We start from the raw sequence: 25,193 nt of genomic DNA on the forward strand, positions 1-25,193 counted from the left end.
TTCAAGGTATTCACCCTTCCCTTTTTCCACATTTTGTTACATTTCAGACTTAATCTAAATTGGAATAAATAAACAATTTTCCTCAGTAATCTACACACAATACCCCACAATGACAAAGCAAAAAAACTGTTTTTTAGAAATGTTTGCTAATTTATTGCCTATATATTTATATTCTGGACTCTGACATTGCTCATTTGGATTTTTCTGAATTTCTTTCTTTTTACTTTCAGATTATGTATTATTGCTGCACTGTTTGAGCTGGAAACAAAATCATTTTACTGTACCTGTGATAACATCTGTCAATAAATGTTGATGTGATTTGATTTGTCCAGGCCTAGGCCTACTCCACCATAACCGCATCTCCGATATATCCTCAATGCTTATCCTTATCCTCAGTGCTGTGTTCACTCTCTAGTCTGAACTCGGAAACTCGGAAATGTCCGACTTAATAGCTGGTTGACGTAGCAAGTCGGAATGTCCGGGTTTCCTAGTTGCGTTCAGGAATAACCACAGATAAAACAACGAGCCAGATATTTCACCGGATGTATAGATGTGAAGCATCCGGTTTGCGTGTCCGCTCACTACTAAATATGGTGATATAGAGGAAGCCCAGTGGCCGGCAGTGGGAGAAGATGGAGCAACACGGATTTTGGCCAATGTTCTGCAAGTTTTCTCATCAATTAAACATACAGGTTTCTGTTTCCAAAACCAGAATCTGAAACAAACAGAGTGGACTGCCTTTTGTAGACATTTCCATTTGCCAAGGTTTCAAAAATTGCGTTGTTTAGAAGGAGTGCAAGGTTCAAATAGAGTTTTTGCACAGGCGCACTTCCCATAGTAGGCGTTCCCTAACGGATATATGTAAATTATTACTTAAATGCGCCAATAGGATCTCACTAGGTCGTGCTTGCCTCTCCCCACCTCCTTGCTCGTTCTGCCCACTGTGCTTAATTTGTTCCCGTTTCATCCATCTTGGGTTAGTTATAAGAATCTTTGGTATAAGCATAGGCGGACTGGATCGTACCGTTCTCTCCAAAAATATTTTAATTGCGCTTCTTTTGACGAATTTGCATTAATTTTTAATATAAAGATTTTACATGTGTATGTGATACATGATGTGTAACAACCGTTTAATGCTCTCAAGATGATCTAGTCCTGCATTTCAAAAAGTGCGCACTCCCCCCGTTAGGTCTTTGGTTTATTCCCACAGACTGCCATGTTGGATTGAGCCACAAATCTGCTGCTGTTCGCGCTGGAGTTCTGATGAAACTTTAGTATCTACCGTCTTCAGGACGTTGCAGTAATGTTCTCATAATTTGGATTGAAGGAGGACCTTGCGTTGTGTTTGGAACCAACGGGAATGTTCGCGTACTAAAGCGGTTTCTATCGGGTTGTGGTCAGACGTGCATGGATGTGAGGGTCCGGTTGCAGGCCACGGCAGATCAATGACTATTTGTTTGAGTTTCATACAACGACGAATCGGAATCATAACACACCTTTTGGTTGATTGTCAGTAATGAGTGGCCATCTGCCGCAACGGCGGCCCGCTAACAATGGATCCATACTGCTAACCCCACAAGAGAACGACTGTCTCTTCAATTACCTCGGCAGGAAATGCACGGTAAGTTTTATCAGTCATACTTTCTTTACTAATTGCTCATGGATGACGTTTACCCGTTTCAGAATGAATTGAAACCTGTGTAATTGATGCCTCAATATATTTGATAAAACAATCGAAAGGGAAACAACTCTTGCCACTGGCACTGACGGTCCTTCCATTGGCTTGGGCTAGACCGGTTGAACAGGGTTAAGGAAAAGGGAATGTTGATATCCCAGGACACAGTGCCATTTGGGCGGTAGAAAGTTTGTCAAGCCCGGAGGCCTCTGGTGTTTCCTGACACACCTGCATAGCATGGAAACACCCATACGAGGTAAACCACTTAACAAGAATGTGCTCCTCGGTTTTGTTGGCCTAGACCAAGGCCAGTGTTTGGATCTGGCAAACCCATCAACCCGGCTACGAATTATTATTCGTACCAGCGTTGCATAATGCCTTGGCAGATTTCGGAAGCCGCCTGTGTGTTCGGAACAATCTGTCTGGCATGCTACAACACTTGCCATTCATTGTTCTGCTGTCCACACGATACTTTCTCATAGGCAATCACACGATTCAATTCAGTTGACTGCTCTCCTCGGGTTTTGGAGATGCAGCAATCAGTGAAGAATGTGTCCAATGTAGCGTTACATTGTATCACTGGCAAATTATCTCTGCTGAGCAAGGCGCTATTTAATGTGACGGCCTGAAATGGATATTATATAACGCGTTTTGTTATCAATTGACACTTCCAGAAAATTATATTTCAATAGAAGCAATGTGTCCTCTTGAAATATGATCTGCATTGATTGCACTCTTTAACCTTGGGTATTTTAAATTGGTGTAATGTACAATAGAATTGTAACCTACACTTATGTCAACAAAACAGTACAGTATCTATTCGCTGTTTTTTTTTAGATCAAGTTGACACACTGGGGTGTATGTCAATAAACTACCTGGCTAGCCTTGGGTGGTTAACTAATTGTCATCAGATGAGAATGCACCCGCCCCTTATTTCACTCTCCATACAGGTATGAGCTTCCTGTAAACACCAGGTTGGTTTGATACAATTGGACGCCATTTAATGTTGTTAATCAGTTCATCGGGCATGTGGTTTAATCAGATTTCCTCGTGGATATAGGTCAGGATGTGTTGCGTAATGTTTGAAACTAAGTATGGCTTCTTGGCAGGTTTCTGCCCCGTGTGAAGACGGATACTGCTCGCACAGGTTCCCTACGGTGGTTGAGCCGACAGTTTCTCGAGAGTAGATGTTTTCTGTTTTGGTAGTATCCTTCCCATGCCACATTACCACACCCTTTACTTCCCCGTATGATCTGGCTTTGAGTCATGTTGCCGTTGCCATGTTCACAAAGTAGGCTCAGGTGGTGTGGAGGAAGTAGTCTTAACTTACTTCCTACTGCTCACGTGGTGGGCCAGAAGAGAGTCCCGCCTCCTACCTGTCAGTCAGTCATACCTGTCCCACGTGTCTCTGCACATGTGTTGTACACCTGCATACACAGCCAATGACGTCATTCCACAGACATCCAGGCCATGTCACTCACCATGTGACACAGCCCAGGCAGTTGCGTGAGGAACATTCCTGCCCTCTCTCCTCTTGAAAAAAAATCTTGTTAAAATCCAGGAGAGGTGAGTGATTGCTTGTTATGTAGTGGTCTCACGTAGCTCGAGATGAAAATGCAGGAACTCATTATTGCTGCTGCAGTCTTTTCTCTTCCTCCACAGAGAACTGAACAGACCCTGGCTTCTGTGTTTAACCTTTAGTTTAATTCCATTCGTTTAAGGCAAGTAATGTTATGCTAGCTGAGCCGGAAGCTAATGTCTAATACCCAAGTTGCCTGTTGAGACGTTGCTGTTATATGCTACTTGGAATCAGAGCTGTCAGTGGATTTCAGCTCAGTGTCTCTCTCCTCTCTTTCAGTCATTCATACATACAAACAGTGAGCCGCAAACTCTGAAACGCAGGGCCCTGCCAGATGATGAATCACACATGTGAGAGGTCCAACCTGGGTTGCTGTGGCTTTACTGACATTCAACTCATTGGTATTCCTACTGCTTCACTTTTTACTATCAGCACCAGGCTAGAGTTGGAAGCTATCCAATTCGTGTGTGTGAGAGACTGCCTGAGCAGCAGTCCTCTCCAGCAGGAAGTGCGGTAGTCGACCTCCTTCAGTGTTTTGTGCAGGAGTGGCAAAAACTTGCCTTTTGATCTTTACCACATACTCTCCTTCCCAACCTTTTCCCTGTTCCCACTCTTTCCCCACTTCTGCCTCCCCTTACCGGCCCTACTCTGGGCCTCTGCCTCCCCTTACCGGCCCTACTCTGGGCCTCTGCCTCCCCTTACCGGCCCTACTCTGGGCCTCTGCCTCCCCTTACCGGCCCTACTCTGGGCCTCTGCCTCCCCTTACCGGCCCTACTCTGGGCCTCTGCCTCCCCTTACCGGCCCTACTCTGGGCCTCTGCCTCCCCTTACCGGCCCTACTCTGGGCCTCTGCCTCCCCTTACCGGCCCTACTCTGGGCCTCTGCCTCCCCTTACCGGCCCTACTCTGGGCCTCTGCCTCCCCTTACCGGCCCTACTCTGGGCCTCTGCCTCCCCTTACCGGCCCTACTCTGGGCCTCTGCCTCCCCCTTACCGGCCCTACTCTGGGCCTCTGCCTCCCCTTACCGGCCCTACTCTGGGCCTCTGCCTCCCCTTACCGGCCCTACTCTGGGCCACTGCCTCCCCTTACCGGCCCTACTCTGGGCCACTGCCTCCCCTTACCGGCCCTACTCTGGGCCACTGCCTCCCCTTACCGGCCCTACTCTGGGCCACTGCCTCCCCTTATCGGCCCTACTCTGGGCCACTGCCTCCCCTTATCAGTGTCTACTCCTTCTCAACTCCATTCTGAATTTCCCCCTCTTTCTGTCCTTCCCAACCCCAGACATTCCTACCCTATCCCACTTTTTAGGATAAATGGGAAATACTGTCAGGACATGGATGGATGAATGATGCACAGTTGTCGTGCATTCAACATCCTGTTTATTTCCCCCTGTGAGCCCTCTACAGTCCCACTGGCTGTAGTGTGTAGTAGCACCAGCAGCCTGGAGAGTGGTGCCATGGCGAGCTTTGATGATGTCACTGGGACTGGGTGCCTCCTGTGGCCAGCGGGGCTCGTTCTGGCTGCCGCTGGTGATCAGAGCTGGAGAGGCTGATGGATGATACAGCTCAGCTCTGTGACCTCACTGCGGTAGCACAGCCCACTAGATGAGCACAGACAGATATTGCTTTCTTTGAAATGTAGGCTGTCCCCAGACCCTGCACAGCCCATCTGTTTGTAGTTAGCTACTAGGTTTTCTAGTAAACATGGTTTACCACTTTATGCTCTGGCCTGCCTTTCATCTACAGGGCAATGGGCCTGAACCCCTCTGCGACGAGGCTAGTAAACTCGGGGAAGGACCTTGGCCCCGTTTCCCAAAAGCATTTTAAGGCTAAGTTCGCTGTTAGAACTTTCGTAGGAGCATCGGTAAATCTCCGTGCTGTTTCCCAAAACCTTTGTTACTGAAGTTGCACTTGAAAGTGCTCGTTATTTACCGACGGCCTAAGACCACTCGTAAAACAGCTAAGTGTCGTTAGCGGCTTTTTTCCCCACCCTTCTGCGTCACTTTATTCACAGAAGATCTCTGCTAAACATAGAATCAATATGTTTATCTGTCTGATTGTGATCAATGATAAATTCAGAACAAAGTTTGACTGCAAACCTTTGCATTTGTTACAAACAAGTGAAGGATGAAAAGCTTTTAAATGAAACCGGAGATGATTGCATTAAAATATACTTTTGGTCATGTAATGTATGTGAACACCTGGTCATTGAACACCTCAGTCCTAAATCTTGAGCATTAATATGGAGTTGGTCCTACCTTTGCTGCTATAACAGCCTCCACTCTTTTGGGAAGGTTTTTCACTAGATGTTGGAACATTTCCGCTGGAACTTGCTTTCATTCAGCCACGAGCATTATTGAGGTTGGGCACTGATGCTGGGCGATTGGGCCTGGCTCGCAGTCGGCGTTCTAATTCATCCCAAAGGTGTTAAATGGGGTTGAGGTCAGGGCTCTGTGCAGGCCAGTCAAGTTCTTCAACACCGATTTCAACAAACAATTTCAGTATGGACCTTGCTTTGTGCATGAGGGCATTGTCATCCTGAAACAGGAAAAGGCCTTCCCCAAACTGTTGCCACAAAGGTGCAAGCACAGAATCATCTAGAATGTTACTGTATGCTGAAGCATTAAGATTTCCCTTCACTGGAACTAAGGGGCTTAGTCCAAACCATGAAAAACAGCCCCAGGCCATCATTGCTCCTTCACTTAACTTTACAGTTGGCACTGGCATCCGCCAAACCCAGATTTGTTTCCACTGATCCAATGGTGGCGAGCTTTGCAACACTCCAGCCGACGCTTGGCATTGCGCATGCTGATCTTAAGTTTGTGTGCGGCTGCTCGGCCATGGAAACCCGTTTCATACAATTCCCGCCGAATAGTTATTGTGATGACGTTTCGTCCAGAGGTAGTTTGGAACTCTGTAGTTAGTGTTGCAACCAATGACAGACCATTTTTACATGCTTCAGCACCCGGTGGTCCCGTTCTGTAAACTTGTCTGGCCTACCACTTCATGGCTGAGCCCTTGTTGCTCCTAGACGTTTCCCCTTCACAATAACAGCACTTACAGTTGACCAGGGCAGAGATTTGACAAGCTGACTTGTTGGAAAGGTGGCATCCTATGATGGTGCCACGTTGAAAGTCACTGAGCTCTTCAGTAAGGCCAGTCTACTGACATTGTCAATGGAGATTGCATGGCTGTGTGCTCGTTCTTATTTTATACACCTGTCAGCAATGGGTGTGACTGAAATGGCCGACTCCACTAATTTGAAGGGGTGTCTGCATACCTTTGTGTGTGTAAATAGACATGTACATGTATATTTGTCACATGCTTCGTAAACAACAGGAATAGAGCTCAGCACAGGCAAAGTCCTAGAGGAAAACCTGTAACCAGTCTGCTTTCCACCAGAAACTGGGAGATTTAATTCACTTTTGAGAAGGACAATAGCTAAAGCACAGGGCCAAATCTACAATGGGAGTTGCCTACCAAGAAGACAACGAGTGTTCCTGAGTGGACAAGTTAGTTTTGACTTACATTTAAGTCATTTAGCAGACGCTCTTATCCAGAGCGACTTACAAATTGGTGAATTCACCTTCTGACATCCAGTGGAACAGCCACTTTACAATAGTGCATCTACTTAAATCTACTTGAAAAAAATCTATGACATGACCTCAAATGTTTGTCTAGCAATGATCATCAATCAATTTGACAGAGCTTGAAGAATTTTGAAAATAATAATGGGCAAATGTTGCACAATCCAGGTGTGCAAAGCTCTTAGAGATTTACCCAGAAAGACTCACAGCTGGAATTGATGCCAAAGGTGCTTCTACAAAATATTGACTCAGGGGTGTTTGTACTGACATTTGAAGTTGGAAGTTTACATACACCTTAGCCAAATACGTTTAACTTCTTGCGTCGAGCAATCCGGGATCCTATTTATAGCCTCAAGCTCATTAGCATAACGCAACGTTAACTATTCATGAAAATCGCAAATGAAATAAATATATTTGCTCTCAAGCTTAGACTTTTGTTAACAACATTGTCATGTCAGATTTTCAAAATATGCTTTTCAACCATAGCTAAACAAGCATTTGTGTAAGAGTATTGATAGCTAGCATAGCTATAAGCCTAGAATTCAGCCAGCAACATTTTCACAAAAACAAGAAAACCATTCAAATAAAATCATTTACCTTTGAAGAACTTCAGATGTTTTCAATGAGGAGACTCTCAGTTAGATAGCAAATGTTCAGTTTTTCAAAAAATATTATTTGTGTAGGACAAATCGCTCCGTTTTGTTCACGTTTGGCTATGAAAAAAAACCTGTATCCAGTTATAGCCTCAAGCTCATTAGCATAACGTAACGTTAACTATTTATGAAAATCGCAAATTAAGTGAAATAAATATGCTATCTCTCAAGCTTAGCCTTTTCTTAACAACACTGTCATCTCAGATTTTCAAAATATACTTTTGAACCATAGCAAACCAAGCATTTGTGTAAGAGTATTGATAGCTAGTGTAGCATTTAGCGTAGCATTTAGCAGGCAATATTTGCACAAAAACCAGAAAAGGATTGAAATAAAATCATTTACCTTTGAAGAACTTTGGATGTTTTCAATGAGGAGACTCTCAGTTACATAGCAAATGTTCAGTTTTTCCTGAAAGATTCTTTGTGTAGGAGAAATCGCTCCGTTTTGTACATCACGTTTGGGTACCAAAAAAACCTGGACACCTGGCAAATGTAGTCTCTTATGGTCAATCTTCCAATGATATGCCTACAAATACGTCACAATTCTGCAGACACCTTGGGGAAACGATAGATCGGGCAGGCTCATTCCTTGCGCATTCACAGCCATATAAGGAGACAATGAAAAACAGAGCCTCAAATCCTGCTCATTTCCTGTTTGAAGTTTCATCTTGGTTTCGCCTGTAGCATCAGTTCTGGGGCACTCACAGACAATATCTTTGCAGTTTTGGAAACGTCAGTGTTCTCTTTCCAAAGCTGTCAATTATATGCACAGTCGAGCATGTTTTTGTGACAAAATATTGCGCTTAAAACGGGCACGTTTTTTTAATCCAATAATGGATTGGCGCCCCCATAGATGTAAGAGGTTAAACTCAGTTTTTCACTGACATTTAATCCTAGTAAAAATTCCCTGTTTTTAGATCAGTTAAGATCACTTTATTTTAAGAATGTGAAATGTCAAGATTTATTTCAGCTTATATTTCTTTCATCACATTCCCAGTTGGTCAGAGGTTTACATACACTCAATTAGTATTTGGTAGCATTGCCTTAAACAATTTAAACTTGGGTCAAGCGTTTCGGGTAGCCTTCCACAAGCTTCCCACAATAAGTTGGGTGAATTTTGGCCCATTCCTCCTGACAGAGCTGGTGTAACTGAGTCAGGTTTGTAGGCCTCCTTGCTCCCACACGCTTCTTCTGTTCTGCCAACAATATTTCTATAGGATTGAGGTCAGGGCTTTGTGATGGCCACTCCAATACCTTGACTTTGTTGTACTTAAGTCATTTTGCCACAACTTTGGAAGAATGCTCGGGGTCATTGTCCATTTGGAAGACCCATTTGCTTGGCAGGCTACTTTTACCATCCTGCGTGAGTAGACTGCCTAGATGTCAGTAAGCCATACAGAGGACAGTACTGGTGTGTACACACACACCACACACACACACGAGGACAGGGTGACTTTATTCCTGCTGAGAAATGAACCACGCTGCGGTAGTCTAAACTCTGCCAGTGCTGTCACACCTCTGTAGTAGTGTTTCTGCGCATACATTATTTTCTGACCTTGATTTAAAGGTCGACTTGGTGAGATGAGGTTGCCCTGAGCAGATCCGCGGACTTTGAGATGAGCGCGATGCAAACATTTGCGCAGTCGCAGAGTATCTGCGCAGGTGCGCTTCACACAGTTTCAGCATGACCGCTACGGGAACAAAACAGCAGAGAAGTTTAGCCACGCGCTTCCACACTCTTAGTTGTTGTAGAAATCGGCCTGATATTGTGTTTACTTGGATCCTTGAGTGTACCTTTTTTTTTTTACTAGAAAGTTGATTCCATTGAGGTCAAATACCTCTGTTTGTTTTTTTACTTAAAAAAAACACTCACTGTAAAACACAGACTGTTTGTGGGTCTTTGTGGGTTAAATCCCTATTCCATCTATTTTACATTTTACTCATTCAGCAGATGCTCTCATCCAGAGTGGTTTCGTTAGTGCCTTCATTCCTTGTATTAGGAGTACTATACTCTCATCACATCATTCATTAACCCCTTGTGCCTCTCTCTGTCGCTCTCTCTCACTCTGCAGTCGCTGTGTTCTGCGGTGGTGCAGGTATACGCAGCAGACAGGAACTCAGCCTGGACCAAGAGGTGCTGTGGTGTGGCCTGTCTGGTCAAAGACAACCCAGCACGATCCTACTTTATCAGGGTGTTTGACATCAAGGTGGGTTTAGTTCACACACAAAACACACACCAACTCGGGGACACGGCAGCACCTTTACTATAGAGCACCTTTACTATGTCCTTTACTATAGAGATGAGAGAGACACACACACTAAATCTGTTGAAGTGCCGTTGAGCAAGGCACTTAATCATAATTTGCTCCGAGTGTCCCGCACTACAATGGCTGACCCTGTAAAACCCATTTCACTGCACCTATGTGACAATAAAACATATCCACTCTCTCTCTCTCTCCCTCCACAGGAGGGTAAAACCGTGTTTGAGCAGGAACTCTACAACAACTTCTCAATCACAGTTTCCAAATCTTACTTCTTCACGTTCGCAGGAGATGTGAGTTATACCTTTCTCTATGTACTTGATATATCTTGCTCCAGCCAAGTCCTTTCACATCACATGGCCATTTGTTTATGGCAAAAACCTGTGTGTGTGTGTGCTGTTTTTTCAAGCTTGCAGTGTTAGTTCGTTCTTATGACATTCTACTTCCTGCGTTTGTGGGCGTGCGTATTTGTGTGTGTGGGCGTGCGTGCGTGTGTGTAGTCGTGCCAGATGGGACTGAACTTCGCAAGCGAGGAGGAGGCCAAGCATTTCCGGGTCGCCGTGGGAGACCTGCTGGGGAGACGACAGAGAAAATCTGGTGACTACCGACGCCATCTTTGATTCTACTGACCTCGGACCTCTATTAAAACCATCTCCTCTCCTCTGATCTCAGCCCGGTCTGCTAATGATTGGACAGGTCCTCTCCATTTTGAGATATATGGATCTCACCTTTATCTGCCATCTCCTTTACTTCCTAATTGTTCAATTGACAGCGCTCTCTTCCTTTCTCTCTCGCTCTCTTCCTTTCTCTCTCGCTCTCTTCCTTTCTCTCTCGCTCTCTTCCTTTCTCTCTCGCTCTCTTCCTTTCTCTCTCGCTCTCTTCCTTTCTCTCTCGCTCTCTTCCTTTCTCTCTCGCTCTCTTCCTTTCTCTCTCGCTCTCTTCCTTTCTCTCTTGCTCTCTTCCTTTCTCTCTCGCTCTCTTCCTTTCTCTCTCGCTCTCTTCCTTTCTCTCTCGCTCTCTTCCTTTCTCTCTCTGGCCCACCGTTACCTCCGGTAGAAGGGGAGCGGATCTAGAATCAGCTTTACCCTCTCTGAAATCCTAACTAGAGGTCGACCGATTATGATTTTTCAATGCCGATATCGATTATTGGACCACCAAAAAATAGCCGATACCAATTAATCGGCCGACTATTATGTTTTTATATATATAATGACAATTACAGCAATATTGAATGAACACTTTTATTTTAACTTAATATAATACATAAATAAAATCAATCAGTCTCAAATAAATGAAACATGTTCAGTTTGTTTTAAATAATCCAAAAACAGTGTTGGAGGAGAAAGTGAAAGTGCAATAATTGGCATGTAAAAAACCCAATGTTTTAAGTTCCTTGCTCAGAACATGAGAACATATGAAAGCTGGTGGTTCCTTTTAACATGATTCTTTAATATTCCCAGATAAGAAGTTTTAGGTTGTAGTTATTATAGGACTATTTCTCTCTCCACCATTTGTATTTCATATACCTTTGACTATTGGATGTTCTTATAGGCACTATAGTATTGCAGCATAATATCGGGAGTTGATAGGCTTGAAGACAGAAACAGAGCTGTGCTTCAAGCATTGATAAGAGCTGCTGGCAAACGCAGGAAAGTGCTGTTTGAATGAATGCTGACGAGCCTGCTGCTGCCTACCACCGCTCAGTCAGACTGCTATATCAAATCATAGACCTAATTATAATATAATAAACACACAGAAATACGAGCATTAGGTCATTAATATGGTCAAATCCGGAAACTATCATTTTGAAAACAAAATGTTTATTCTTTCAGTGAAATATGGAACCGTTACGTATTTTATCAAACGTGTGGCAACCTTAAGTCTAAATATTGCTATTACGTTGCACAACCTTCAATGTTATGTCATAATTATGTAAAATTCTGGCAAATTAGTTTGCAACGAGGCAGGTGGCCCAAACTGTTGCATATACCCTGATTCTACTTGTAAAGAACACGAGAAGTGACACAATTTCCCTAGTTACTATTGCCTGCTAACCTGAATTTCTCTGAATTAAATATGCACGTTTAAAAAAAAATATACTTCTGTGTATTGATTTTAAGAAAGGCATTGATGTTTATGGTTCGGTACATTTGTGCAACGAGTGTGCTTTTGTTAAATTATCACCTGTTTGGCGAAGTAGGCTGCGATTCGATGATAAATTAACCGGCACCGCATTGATTATTTGCAACGCAGGACAAGCTAGTTAACCTAGTAATATCATCAACCATGTGTAGTTAACTAGTGATTATGTGAAGATTGATTTAAAAAAAGAATTATAAGTTTAATGCTAGCTAGCAACTTACCTTTGCTCCTTGCTGCATTTGCGTAACAGGTGGTCAGCCTGCCATGCAGTCTCCTCGTGGAGTGCAACATAACCTGCCATAATAGGCATCCAAAAATGCCAATTACCGATTGTTATGAAAACAACTTGATATCGGCCCTAATTAATCAGCCATGCCGATTAATCGGTTGACCTCTAATCCTTAACATAAACCTGTGATCAGCTAAGACCAGTGTCCAGGGGCAACAGTGCTCCTGAAGTGCTCCTAGAAATAAGCTTGCTTTAGTAACAAGGTCAAGACTGTTTGCCCTCTGTCCCAAACCAGCAATAGTCTATGCAGTCTCTGTATGAATGATGGTCCTCAACTCTTTTAGATCTGAGCTCAGTTTTGTCAGTCTGCCTGTGATCGTTCTGGTAAATTACTAACTCGTACAACTTGATATCGGCCCTAATTAATCAGCCATGCCGATTAATCGGTTGACCTCTAATCCTTAACATAAACCTGTGATCAGCTAAGACCAGTGTCCAGGGGCAACAGTGCTCCTGAAGTGCTCCTAGAAATAAGCTTGCTTTAGTAACAAGGTCAAGACTGTTTGCCCTCTGTCCCAAACCAGCAATAGTCTATGCAGTCTCTGTATGAATGATGGTCCTCAACTCTTTTAGATCTGAGCTCAGTTTTGTCAGTCTGCCTGTGATCGTTCTGGTAAATTACTAACTCGTACACCTGCGCTTGACGATTAATCCACACACACACATACACCCCTGCTGCTTATAAACTAACTCGGTCCGAACCACCCCCTTGTTGCAGAAGAGTTCCTCTTTGATCCGTGCACTTCAGTCACCTGTCACTCCATACCAATCCCTCACCTCTCCCTTTCACTAACACTAACACACAGCACTATACAGGAGTTTAATTCTATACATTTTGTTTTACAGAAAAGAGACGTGACCCTCCAGGTCAAAATGGTAGGTCCTTCATGAAATTCACTCTGAAAATAATTTTTATTTTAATCAGAAATTGATGTACACACTACGCTTTTAAACAACCCAGAAATGATTTGACTTAAAATATTCCTCCACAAACACAATTGTCACTCCCCGACTTCCCCACATGGCTTTGATTGAATGTTTCCAGTGAAAAGCCATTGGATAATCCCCTGATAGCAGGGTCTTAGAGTGAACACCTCTCTCAAGCCCCTGGCTAACAGATGACCTTTCCCCAGTCTTAATCTTAACCAAAAAGGGCATGGACGTACTGTATATCTGACTGTAGCATCAGTGGTGAGAGGCAATTTCTAAGTACATAGATCCACTATACAGGACATGCTTTAGGTATTCTGCACACACACACTCTCCAGAAAGCCAGTTCCACAGGGACGTTGAGCAGATCCCTCCCCTCAATCTGAAAATACCAAACCTGTAACAGCACTCATACTCCAAACCAGGCCATATGAATAGTCAGCCTACATTCACAGTAGATCACTCAGCTATAGATAAGATATATATATAAATATAAATAAAATAACCTTGTAGCATATAAGCGGCATCTCATGCTCAAATCCCCTCTCATCAGCACCCAGACAGGCTGGGGGGTGATACGGTTCATGTCACTTGGTACCAGAGCTTTCCCCAATTGTACAGATACTATAGCAGTCGAAAGCTCTTTTAGAGATGCTCTCTGAACTGGTCATGTAGATTTGCTGTTGTGGAACAGTACAGTGGCACACTTTCATAGCACTCCTTGGCATCGCTTGGCAACAGTGCATACTATTGGACTTCAGCTAGTTTGCTCTGCCTGGCTCCCCATAGTATTGTACTGGTCTGACTGGGTGGACAGACGGTGTCAATCCCTGCTCTGCTTAATCAGGCTAAGAGGATTTAATTCAGCTGCTAATGTTAGTTACTGCACAGCACTCACACTACCCCAGTCCCCTAACACTCATAGCAATGTCCATGTGGAACGGAAGGAGTTGTGGTGTAGGGGTAGAGGAAAGGGGGGGGGTCAGAATTGGTGACATTTTCTCTTCATCATAGCGGTGACCTGTAAACAGATTGCTGAGGGTTGATGTTTTTGCATGGCGCGGCCTAGACCTATCCTGTCCCCTGAGGGTTGATCAAATCAAATGTTATTGGTCACAATCACATGGTTAGCAGATGTTAATGCGGGTGTAGCGAAGTGCTTCTGGTTCCGACACTGCAGTAATATCAAACAAGTAATCTAACAATTCCCCAACTGCTGCCGAATACACACATCTGAAAGGGGTGAATGAGAATATGTACATATAAATGTATGGCTGAGCGGCGTAGGCAAGGTGCAATAGATGGTATAAAATATAGTATATACACTACCGTTCAAAAGTTTGCGTTCACTTAGAAATGTCCCTGTTTTTTGAAAGATAAGCAAATGTTTTGTCCGTTAAAATAACATGAAATTGATCAGAAATACAGTGTAGACATTTATTAATGCTTTAAATTACTATTGTAGGTGGAAATGGCTGATTTAAAAAAAAAAATACTACTAATAATGGAATATCTACCAAGGAGTACAGAGGCCCATTTATCAGCAACCATCCCTCCTGTGTTCCAATGGCACGTTGTGTTAGCTAATCCAAGTTTCTCATTTTAAAAGGCTAATTGATCACTAGAAAACCCCTTTGCAATTGTTAGAATGGCTGAAAACTTCTGTTGATTTAAAGAAGCAATAAAATTGGCCTTTAGACTAGTTGAGTATCTGAGATTTGTACAGGGTAAAATCCTTCCTCCTTCAAGTTCGCTATCACTCCATTTTACAATGTCATGCCATACCCTGTGGACGGCGCGTTCCTCTTACAACAGAACAATGACCCAAAGCACAGCTCCAAACTGTGCAAGAATTATTTAGGGAAGAAACAGTCAGCTGATATTCTGTTTATAATGGAGTGGTCAGCACTGTCACCGGATCTCAACCCTATTGAGTTGTTGTGGGAGCAGCTTGACTGTATGGTACGTAAGAAGTGCCCATCAAGCCAATCTAACTTGTGGGAGGTGCTTCAGGAAGCATGGGGTGAAATCTCTTTAGAGTACCTCAACAAATTGACAACTAGAATGCCAAAGGTCTGCACGGCATTAATTTGCTGCAAATGGAGTATGGGACAGCAGACTGAGATAGGGAGCAATTGAATATGTCCATAAACACACCAGAATAACTACAATGTTTATATTCAGCCATATTCCCAGTCCTCTTTCCATGGTTAAATTGGGTGGTTTGCGCTTTCAGTTTTGCGCGAATGCCGCCATGCATCCACGGTTTCTGGTTGGGGAAGGTTTTCATAGGCACAGTGGGTACAGCCTCTCCAATGCACTTCCTTTTAAAAATTCACTCACCGAGTCAGAGTATAGGACGATGTTACTCTCTGAGGCTGACCGGAACATATCCCAGTCATCATAACAATCTTGAAGCGTGGATTCCGATTGGTCAGACCAGCATTGAATGGTTCTAGTCACTGGTACATCCTGTTTGAATTTCTGCCTATAAGACGGTAGGATCAAGATGGCATTGTGGTCAGATATGCCGAAGTGAGGGCGGGCTTTGTATGCATCACGGAAGTTAGAGTAGCAGTGGTCAAGTTTATTACTCCCGTGCATAGTGCCCAAGCCAGACTGGCATGGCTTGGGCTTTGCCCATACAGACAACATTGTGGTCTGGTTGGCATTGTGTGTTCTGTCTGCAGTAATGACAGGTGAGAATAACCCTGCGGATAGGAAGAGGGCACAGCCAGATCCAAATTGGGCAGATGGATGTGCTACCGGGTTTGTTTGCGTATGACTCACTAGTGTGTGTCTGCGGAATTAACTGTGTTCACCCGGAAGGTTCCAGTTTTCGTTGCCTTGAATGCCCTCTCACATTCACCTCTCCCGCTCCTTATCGCTCTCGCTCTCTCCCGTTTTCTCACACCATCTCTCCTCCTTTCTCCATGCCGTCTCTTGAGTCCTGCCTCCCACCCACCCAGCCAGCCTCTCTCTCTGATGTAGATTCATCATGTTTAAGAGAACCTCAGGGATTATGGTGGATTAGCAGTGGGCATTAATGGTTATGTAAAATCCAGCATCATTGTGATTTGCTGGGATTAGAGGTGGGCTGGAGTTGGGGGTGTGGTTTGGCCTGCTGGTGGAGAAAAGCAGAAGGGAAGGGATGAGAGAGTAAGGGAAAGAGTCAGGCTCAGAGATGGGACCTGGCAGTGCTCCCTGTTGTGAAGGGGAGGAGAGAGTACTCAGTTTGGAGGCGGGGCCAGCTGTTGCTGTGGCATTTTCCCAAACCCTAGGCACCTCACTTAGCCGGAGGGTCTTAGTCTGCCTGGCTCTGCCTGCTGTCTGTCTGGTCCGTACCCTGCTCAGTCTCCTCTCTTGATCTCTCTGGTTGCTCCTCCACCTGGTTCTCTGGATCTGAATCCTGGAGTTGGTTCTGTGGCTCGCACACCCTGTGTTCCTCTCGGGATGTCTCTCTGATTCTCAGGACCAAGAGATCTCTCTATAGCCCAGGACTGGGCACCACGTAGTCTTGCCCCCCCCATGCTGCCTCCATCGCTCTGTGATGATGTTCTGTACCACCTTCCTGTCCTCTCCCTCTGAGGACCTATCTGAGGGGGGAGGAGGAGGGATCCATCCAGGAGGGTGTCTCTCCACCCTCCACTGCCTGATCCTTCCCCAGGAGGAACTATATGCGCCCCCCTCTGACCCTACCAACCGCCTCTCGCTACGCCACGGGGACCAGGCCTGCAGCGTTGTGGGTGAAATGCTTCTGGACGTCAACACAGCAGCTGCCGGAGGGTGTAAGGGGGACAGAGGTGGGAGGAAGGGGGACGGAACTCCCTGTGACTGTAGTCCCTCGGTCAGAAAGAGTCCCCGTGGGGACTCGAGCCACAGAGGTAGGTGGCTGAGGAGTCAGGACACTCGTGTCCGTAGAATTCAGTTTGGTTTGACCGCTGTGTGGGTGTCACAGGACGTGTGAGCCGCAGGCAGTGGCAATATTATTCCGTGTGAGGTTTCCACACGCATCTCATCCAGTCAGTGTGGTAGTCGTTTTTCTTATCTGCTGTGCGTTGGTTAGCAGACACATCTCTCTGACTGTCCTAAGCCTAATGGGAGGCATTCGAGAGGAGATGGTTGTACACGAGGAGTGCTTAGTGAGAATGTAATGTGATCTCAGCAGCAGATTGTGTGTTGTGACGCTGGCTGAACTCTCCAGGTGTTAAAAGGCAACGCACTGTGTCACCCTGTGTGCCCTCTCATCGAACTAATTGGAGGAGGACGCGTCAACGATGGAGTAGACCTCCATTAATGAAATGTCAAAAGTCTCTATTGTAATCCAGTATGTTAAACTACCTAGATCTGAGACTCTGGTCTCCCCCAGACCAAGACTCTCCGGGCCTGTTGCGTTGTGGGTACTGTAGTTCTGACTCTCTTCTCCCCCCCCCCCCCAGGCCCGGCCCTGCCCATGGCCACGGTGGACATCAAGAACCCAGAGATCAACACTGTGTCACGGTTCCACGGACACACCTCTCAGACTAACATGGTGAGCAGCAGCTTCAACAACAACAAGAAGGAGAAGAAGGTGAAGGGAAAGAAGGGCAAGAAGCTGACCAAGGCAGACATCGGAACGCCCAGCAACTTCCAGTGAGTTTACCATTCCATTCTCATGTATTACTCTCTATTCTGTTCTATATGATTGTTATATTCTGTTATGTTCTATTTCATTCTGTTCTATTTTAGGTGTATTTTGTTTTTAAATTCGGCTCTTTTTTTGTGTCACACCTGAGCAGTAAGGGTCATTCTCAAGCCCACAGTGTGGGTTGAATCCTCACATGAGATTAGATTTGTGGGGAACATCTAGTTCTGTGTATGTCAAGTTAGGATGTGGCCCGTTGGGGTCATCTAGGGTGTATTGAATGGCTAATGTATAGAGGAGTACCTCTAGCCATACTGCCATGTGTTAATGTGTGGCAAAGAGTTGATGGGACTTTTTAAAATCGTGGACATATTTTTAATCTCATGTAATATGTATCTGGCATGATTGATGCGAGGATTATATGTCCTGTGTTTTTAGGACTAGGACACTGGTAGTCAATACTATAGTACTGGCTTACTGAAGTAGTGTAAACCAGGTGTATTTAAGCAGGGGTCCACCCTCCGGTATTGCACGGGACTATGGGAGAAAAAAAATATATATGTGTGTGTGTGTGTGTGTGTGTGTATATATACACAGTACCAGTCAAAAGTTCTGACACCTACTCATTCAAAGGGGTTTCTTTATACTCTTTTCCACGGTGTAGAATAATAGTGAAGACATCAAAACTATGAAATAACACATGGAATCATCTCGTAACCAAATCAAAATATATTTTAGATTGTGCAAAGTATCCAACCATTGCCTTGATGACAGTTCCCACATATGCTGAGCACTTGTTGGCTGCTTTTCCTTCACTCTGCAGTCCAACTCATCAAAAACCATCTCAATTTGGTTGCGTGATAGTGGAGGCCAGGTCATCTGATCTCAAATATTAAATCTCAGCCGTCATACCACTCAGGAAGGAGACGCGTTCTGTCTCCAAGAGATGAACGTACTTGGGTGTGTAAAGGGCAAATCAATCCCAGAACAGCAGCAAAGGGCCCCGTGAAGATGCTGGAGGAAACAGGTGCAAAAGTATCTATATCCACAGTAAAACGAGTCCTATATCTGCATAACCTGAAAGGCCGCTCAGCAAGGAAGAAGCCACTGCTCCAAAACCGCCATAAAAAGGCCTGACTACGGTTGGCAACTGCACATGGGGACAAAGATCATAGTTTTTAGAGAAATGTCCCCTGGTCTGATGAAACTGTTTGGCCAAAATGACCATTATGTTTGGAGGAAAGGGGGGGGGGGCTCGCAAGCCAAAGAACACCATCCCAACCGTGAAGCATGGGGGTGGCAGCATCATTTTGTTGGGGGGTGATATATGTTTTTATGAATATCACTAGCAACAACAGTATAAACATTTTGAATTAGTAGTATCTTTCTATCCAACTTTATTTCTCAACTCCTAATGTTGAGCTAATTACAGTCTCTGGGGTGTTTGACAGCCTATTCGCAGGTGCTTTTTCAAAGCCTGACCGTGTGGCGGGTGCAGTGTCCAAGGCAAGACATACATTTTTGCCAACACATGATTCATCCTTGTTTAAACAGCTGCTCTTAGCGAAAATGTGCTTGGAGTTAACTTTCTAGCTTGGCTACTTTTAGAGTTTACACTTCCTCTGTGTATGAGTTTAGGGTTTTTGTGTGTGTGTGTGTAGTAGGTAGGTAGGTAGCCAGTAGGTAGGTAGCCAGTAGGTAGGTAGCCAGTAGGCAGGTAGCCAGTAGGCAGGTAGCCTGTGTGATCATTTCCTTAAGCTCTGTACTCCTCTCTCTCTGATCATGTGTTTCCTTCCAGGCACGTTGGCCACGTCGGCTGGGACCCTAACACAGGCTTCGATGTGAGTATGACTGACCGACAGACTGGGTTCTGACTGAGGAGATGTTGTCTACACTGTAGCATCTGACTAGTAGAATCATCCCCTACTTCTAATGGTACGGGAAGATCCTATGTGACCTGCGATCTGTCTCTTCTCACGCGGTGGTCTAGCTAGCCTCTGTCATATAACGTATGGGACATTTTCCATTTTAATGTCGCATGCACAGGTACAGTGAAATGCCGGTCTTGCAAACTCAAACCAGTAGGCCTGGACAGTGGGATGGTTTCTCCGAGGATGTGTATTACTGGGAGAAAGAGGGGGGGGGTTTATCCCCCTTGCGAGTTCTCAGGCTCAGAACTTGTTTATTTCTCATGTCGTGTTCATCAGACATGATTCTCCTCAGAATTAAATATGAAATATTATGTCATCTCTCCTCTCAGCCCCCTGCAGTAGTCACTGCCAGCCCAGGGTTACACAAGGAGACCTTGTAAACCTGTTTCTGCGTCACCCATTCAGTTGCTTCCAAAAAAGGATAAGTAATTATTGCGTGGTGTTCTACACGCGCATCGAACAGACTGGGACCCGGATGATTTGTTGACATTTTTAAAATAAGATTTCAATGATTTTTGAGTTTCAGAGCTTTAATACTGTCAAGAACTTAAGTGGACAGAGAGAGATGAGCGAGTTTAAGAAAAGAGCTGTAGGGTGTTTTAACATGGTTTGACAGGAAAATTGAAAGAATACCCCTTACAGCAGTAATTCATTACATCAAAGAACACAACCTGAGTTACATAAACTAAACCAACTAAGCTGTTTTGTGTCTCTGCCCAGAGATCAAGAGTAGTGGTTTAAAGTAGATGTGATATTCACACAGAACTAGATTACACAGGTTTATATAATCCCACAGCCTTCAATCCACTCTCCCGCCTGGGCAGTGCCAACCTGGCACAGTTCCCCTCAGCCACCAGGTGGCGATGCAGGGGCTGTTTACAACAGAGGTGCCAACATCTGAGCAGTTTATCTGAACATGAGACCGCCAGCTCTGACATGTGTTTCTAACTGAGTAGTGTTTTATCCCAATGATGTTCTAACTCCATTGAGGTTCAAGCTAAGTTAAGTTGTAACCAATTGAAGTGCTGAGTGACGTTCTAACTGATAGTGGTTCTAACCCAGCATTGGTTCTATTCCTGTTAGTTTCTTTTCCAGTGTTACAGTGTGGTTCCAACCCAGTGTTCTCTTTTCTCCTCCAGTTGAACAACCTAGACCCGGAGCTGAAGAACCTGTTTGACATGTGTGGCATCTCTGAGGCCCAGCTGAAGGACAAGGAGACCTCCAAGGTCATCTATGACTTCATCGAGAAGAAGGGAGGCGTGGAGGCAGTCAAGATCGAGCTCCGCAGACAAGGTGTGTGTGTGAGAGTCGGGGGGGGAGAAGAACTAAGGGCTTTAGGTTCTGTGTTTGTCAGAAGAATATCCATAGTGACTGACAAACAAGTTGTCTTGTAGCCTAAACTGTGCTAGAGTCCATGTAGATTGTTTAGTGCTCTAATGTTCATCGTGTGTTCCTCAGGTCCTCCACCTCCGAGGTGGTGTGGTAGGTTGGTTTATCTCTGCATGGTGCTGCTGTGGCATTAGTCTGACTGGAAGCTGTCTGATAGACTAACTCTGACCTCTGTAGGACAAAAGAGTAGTTTCATCTCTGTCCCAAAGTCTAACATGGGGTTTCCCCAAACTGGGTCCTGTGTGCACGTTTTGTTGCCCTAAACTATGATTATTTGAATCAGCTGTGTAGTGCTAGGGCAAACGCCCAAAAATGTGCTCCCAGGAAGGGGCCCCAGTACCCAGAGTTTGGGAATCCCTGGTCTAACACAGGGGTGCACAACTCAGGCCCCCCCGAGTTCCTCAGGACTGATGCCCTTGAAGACCAGGGTCTCTGTCCGGTATCTTGAGTAGGAATGGTGATCTAGGCTCTGTTTTCTCTTCTAGATCATAATGAATAAGATTCTATGGAAAGAGCCTAGATCAGCACTCTTAATCGCAGACGCTTTGTGGAGAAGGACCCATAGCTGTGCAACCCTGGGCTGGATCTAACATGTCCACCTTGACAGACCAGACCAGGAGTCAGTTTGCAGTGTGCTGAAGAGATGTTTGCCTTTTTGACTTTAGAATATCATGTTAGTCAATGCTATGCTACCACAGAGCTTTTGTTTTGAGTTTCTGGGTTAGTTGAGAAGAATAACATGAAGCATAGCTGTCCCTAGTGACTACAGTCATTACTGCATGCTGTCATACCAGCAATTGAGCTGTATTTATTGCTGCCTTTCCTCTTGAGGTTCTTCTAGAATTGAAAGCATGTTGTGAAGTGGACAGTAGGCTCAGAATGTGTATATATGCAATAGTCGATTCCATGCAAAAATAATTTATCTTCTCTCTGGTCCAGCCCCCCCACCCCCTCCTTCCAGAGGTGGACCACCACCCCCTCCCCCACACCAGACATCCGGCCCCCCGCCCCCACCCATCAGGGGAAGGGGCGCACCTCCCCCTCCTCCCCCCTCCAGAGCACCCACCTCAGCCCCACCACCACCTCCCCCCTCCAGAACAGGCATGGGAGCTCCACCCCCACCCCCAACCAGAGGCCCTCTGCCCCCTCCTCCCCAGCCTTCCCATGCCTCCCTGGCTCCCCATGCCCCACCTCCTCCCCCGCCTCCCTCCGCCCCAGCAGGTATGGGTTCCGGAGCACCCCCTCCTCCTCCCCCGCCTCCCGGCCCTCCTCCCCCACCCATGCTGCTGGAAGCTGATGGAGGGGGTGGTGGTGCTGGTAAGCCCTCAGCCCTGTTGAGCCAGATCAGGGAGGGGGCTCCGCTGAAGAAGGTGGAGCAGAAGGAGAGGCCCGTTTCCACCAGCACCGGCCGAGACGGTCTCCTCGAACAGATACGACAGGGCAAGCAGCTAAAGGCTGTGAGTGGACATTACCTTATACACTACACTCTAACCCCTATGCCCATGTTCCCTATACCCTAGCTCCTACCTCAACCACTAAAAGCCAATTTATGATTGCTCCGGTATTACGATCCAGATGCTGAGTACTGAGGGTATGATACAATTGCAGAGCTTAATCGAGCTCTGTACCGCATCGCCGTGCGCCTCCCAAATTTTGTAACAATGTGGAGGGCTCCGTATTGTGCTGTATAGCTCCGCATTGACATGATTGGCTGACGGTAGGTGGGGGCGGGAAGTCCTCTATAAACACAAACTCGCTTCCTTGACATCCATTCCTTCACAACAGCTCTGCGACGCGCAGGAAGTATGAATGGCCTGACCTCTACACTTCCCCTACCCTAGTGATACTAGATGCACAGTCTCCTATACTGGAGCGTGTTGACTGGTGTGTGTTCCTGCGTGTTCCAGGTGACTGACGAACCAGGGTCAGGAGGACCCGCCACCCCTTCAGCCGGCATCGTAGGAGCTCTGATGGAGGTGATGCAGAAGAGGAGCAAAGCCATCCACTCCTCAGGTACACACACACACACACACACACACACACACATCAGATAAGAGACTGCTGTTATATTCATACCAATGTATTTTCTATGTTCGTGTGTCTCTCTCCTCCCTAGATGATGATGACGATGATGATGAGGAAGAGGACTTTGAGGATGATGATGAGTGGGATGACTAGTGACCCCCCCCCCCAGATGATTATGACAACACTACATTGTTCCTAAATTGTTTTTCTAAATCTTATTCAAATGATAATGTAAATGTTTTATCAATTTGCTGTATATTTTTGTTGCCTTTATGCTTTTTTTTATTTGTATTCTGTGCAATACCTCATTTAATCTGTAAATGTTTGTCATGTTCTCTTTCTGTAAAGTTGTTCTCTCCTGCATTAACATTTTTTTTTATGTCAAGTTTCTCTTGATCTGTAGAGTTCAGTCAGTGACTGGAGGGAGAACAAATGAACAAACTGACAGGGCCCGAAATGTTAAGAGTTGTTAAAAATCGAGAACACTATTTTCATACCCTTCTCTTACTTAATTTTTACTTATTCAAAAATCCTAGTTTAGCACTCTTATTTTCTTACGAAATCAGCTCTGTTGGATTATTTAGTCCCATTCGCTGTCGATGGTAAATCTACTCAGAGTTTGTATTTTTGCACGAATTGAAAGAAGAGGCTCAGTACGTGAATACGGAGCAGTATCATGGCTGTATCTGCAACGTTATGCTTTAAAGGCTACCGATATCACTTCAATTATCCAATACTGTCAACCCGTACACTACAGTAGCGTACACACACACACACACACACGGCTGTCTTGCTCTGCGTTTCGGCTTGTTTCATCAGTTACGGTATATAATTACAGTATAATCTACAAACATGTTTGTTTTACTGTAGCAATCAGCCACCTGCAGTTCTTTGTTTGAATCAGGTCGGTGTGGATGCAAAGCTTGAGGAGGAATTAGTTTTGTTAATATGACATCTGAACTGTTTCACTAACAAACTGTCCTTCAGGACCAGTGAACTACACTAACACTCATCTACCATTGACACTAACCTAGTCTCTACACAGAGGGATACTGCTTTCTCATTGGGGAAGGGAACTAACGCTGTTTTTTACAGTATCGCTCTGTCTGTTTTCACGGTTAGTGAAACGCTGTTCAGTAACCAGGATATATGGACCTCAAACCTTCAGAAATTAGGTTGGAAGAATAATGGACTATTAAATTGTACACTCAAATAAATGTTAATATTTACAGCGACGCTCTCCTGTTTTCTGTGGGATGGATGTGAGTATGATGATAAATATGACCAGCCTTTGTACAGTAGGATACGTACCGTACAATAAGTGTTTGTTTGGGCCTAGGGTTGTTTGATTGAGAGCAACCCCTGAGTGTTTACTTGTTTTGATGTTTGAGCACGTTAAAGGCGTGCATGTGTACTAAGCCCTCTGGCAACCCTTCCATCAGTAGTGAGTGATGACCAGAGCTCTCATCACCAGCAGCTTGGCATGATTGAGCAGACAACAGCTGAGACATATTCACATGGGGTCTTTGAACGGTACATATAGCATTTAATGAATAGAGCAGACTTGAATCTCTTATGTGCTACAGAGCTGTCTGATCTACACTTAACAGTTCTATCTGACTGTCCAGTGGTGTTCCATGGCTTGTCTAAATACCTGAATAACCCCCTGGTATGTCTGCTCCCACAAACTGATCTCAAACTGAAAGAAGATTGCCTGCATTGTTGATATTTATAATTAATAGTAGTTGGGTGTTATTTCAATCCGTTCCAGGTGATGCCTGTGTAGCTATGCCAACGGTAGAGTGGGGGCAGCAGGGTAGAGCGTGTCCTTTGTCCTCTCCCTTGTGCACTTTGATAGGCCTGTAGGACCAGCGTCCCCTATGAATGGTTTACGAAAGGGGTTATAGTGGGTATGTCATAGTTCCAGGTCACTAGCACTGTGAATTACACCTCAGCAGTGAGCTTGGCACCCCTAGTGACAATACACTGGCGACAGAGCATGGACATAGCAACAACGGGACTTACTGTAGGACAGGTGGCATGGCAACAAGGGAACGGCTGCTTAATGGGAACACATGGACATATGGCGAAAGTCTATAACAGCCACTAAA

The 25,193-nt window shown here is 45.1% G+C and overlaps 1 protein-coding gene across 2 annotated transcripts; it reads left to right on the top strand.

Annotated features, from left to right (window-relative positions):
- The first annotated feature begins 997 nt into the window (after positions 1–997).
- On the top strand, positions 998–24,313 carry LOC135514817 (actin nucleation-promoting factor WASL-like). Of its 2 annotated transcripts, XM_064938446.1 has the most exons (11): positions 998–1,621; positions 9,564–9,698; positions 9,959–10,045; positions 10,253–10,349; positions 13,030–13,059; positions 17,553–17,745; positions 19,536–19,578; positions 20,808–20,961; positions 21,997–22,514; positions 22,965–23,070; positions 23,174–24,313. In XM_064938446.1, exons 1-11 carry the CDS (start codon positions 1,517–1,519, stop codon positions 23,233–23,235), a joined length of 1,530 nt encoding a protein of 509 aa, XP_064794518.1. In that variant the 5' UTR covers positions 998–1,516; the 3' UTR covers positions 23,236–24,313. The 2 variants fall into 2 exon arrangements, with proteins under 2 accessions (XP_064794518.1, XP_064794519.1); XM_064938447.1 differs by lacking the exon at positions 13,030–13,059.
- The last annotated feature ends 880 nt before the right edge of the window (positions 24,314–25,193 follow it).

The sequence above is a fragment of the Oncorhynchus masou genome, chromosome 26, assembly GCF_036934945.1.
Source record: "Oncorhynchus masou masou isolate Uvic2021 chromosome 26, UVic_Omas_1.1, whole genome shotgun sequence".
In the NCBI taxonomy this organism is placed as follows: domain Eukaryota; kingdom Metazoa; phylum Chordata; class Actinopteri; order Salmoniformes; family Salmonidae; genus Oncorhynchus; species Oncorhynchus masou.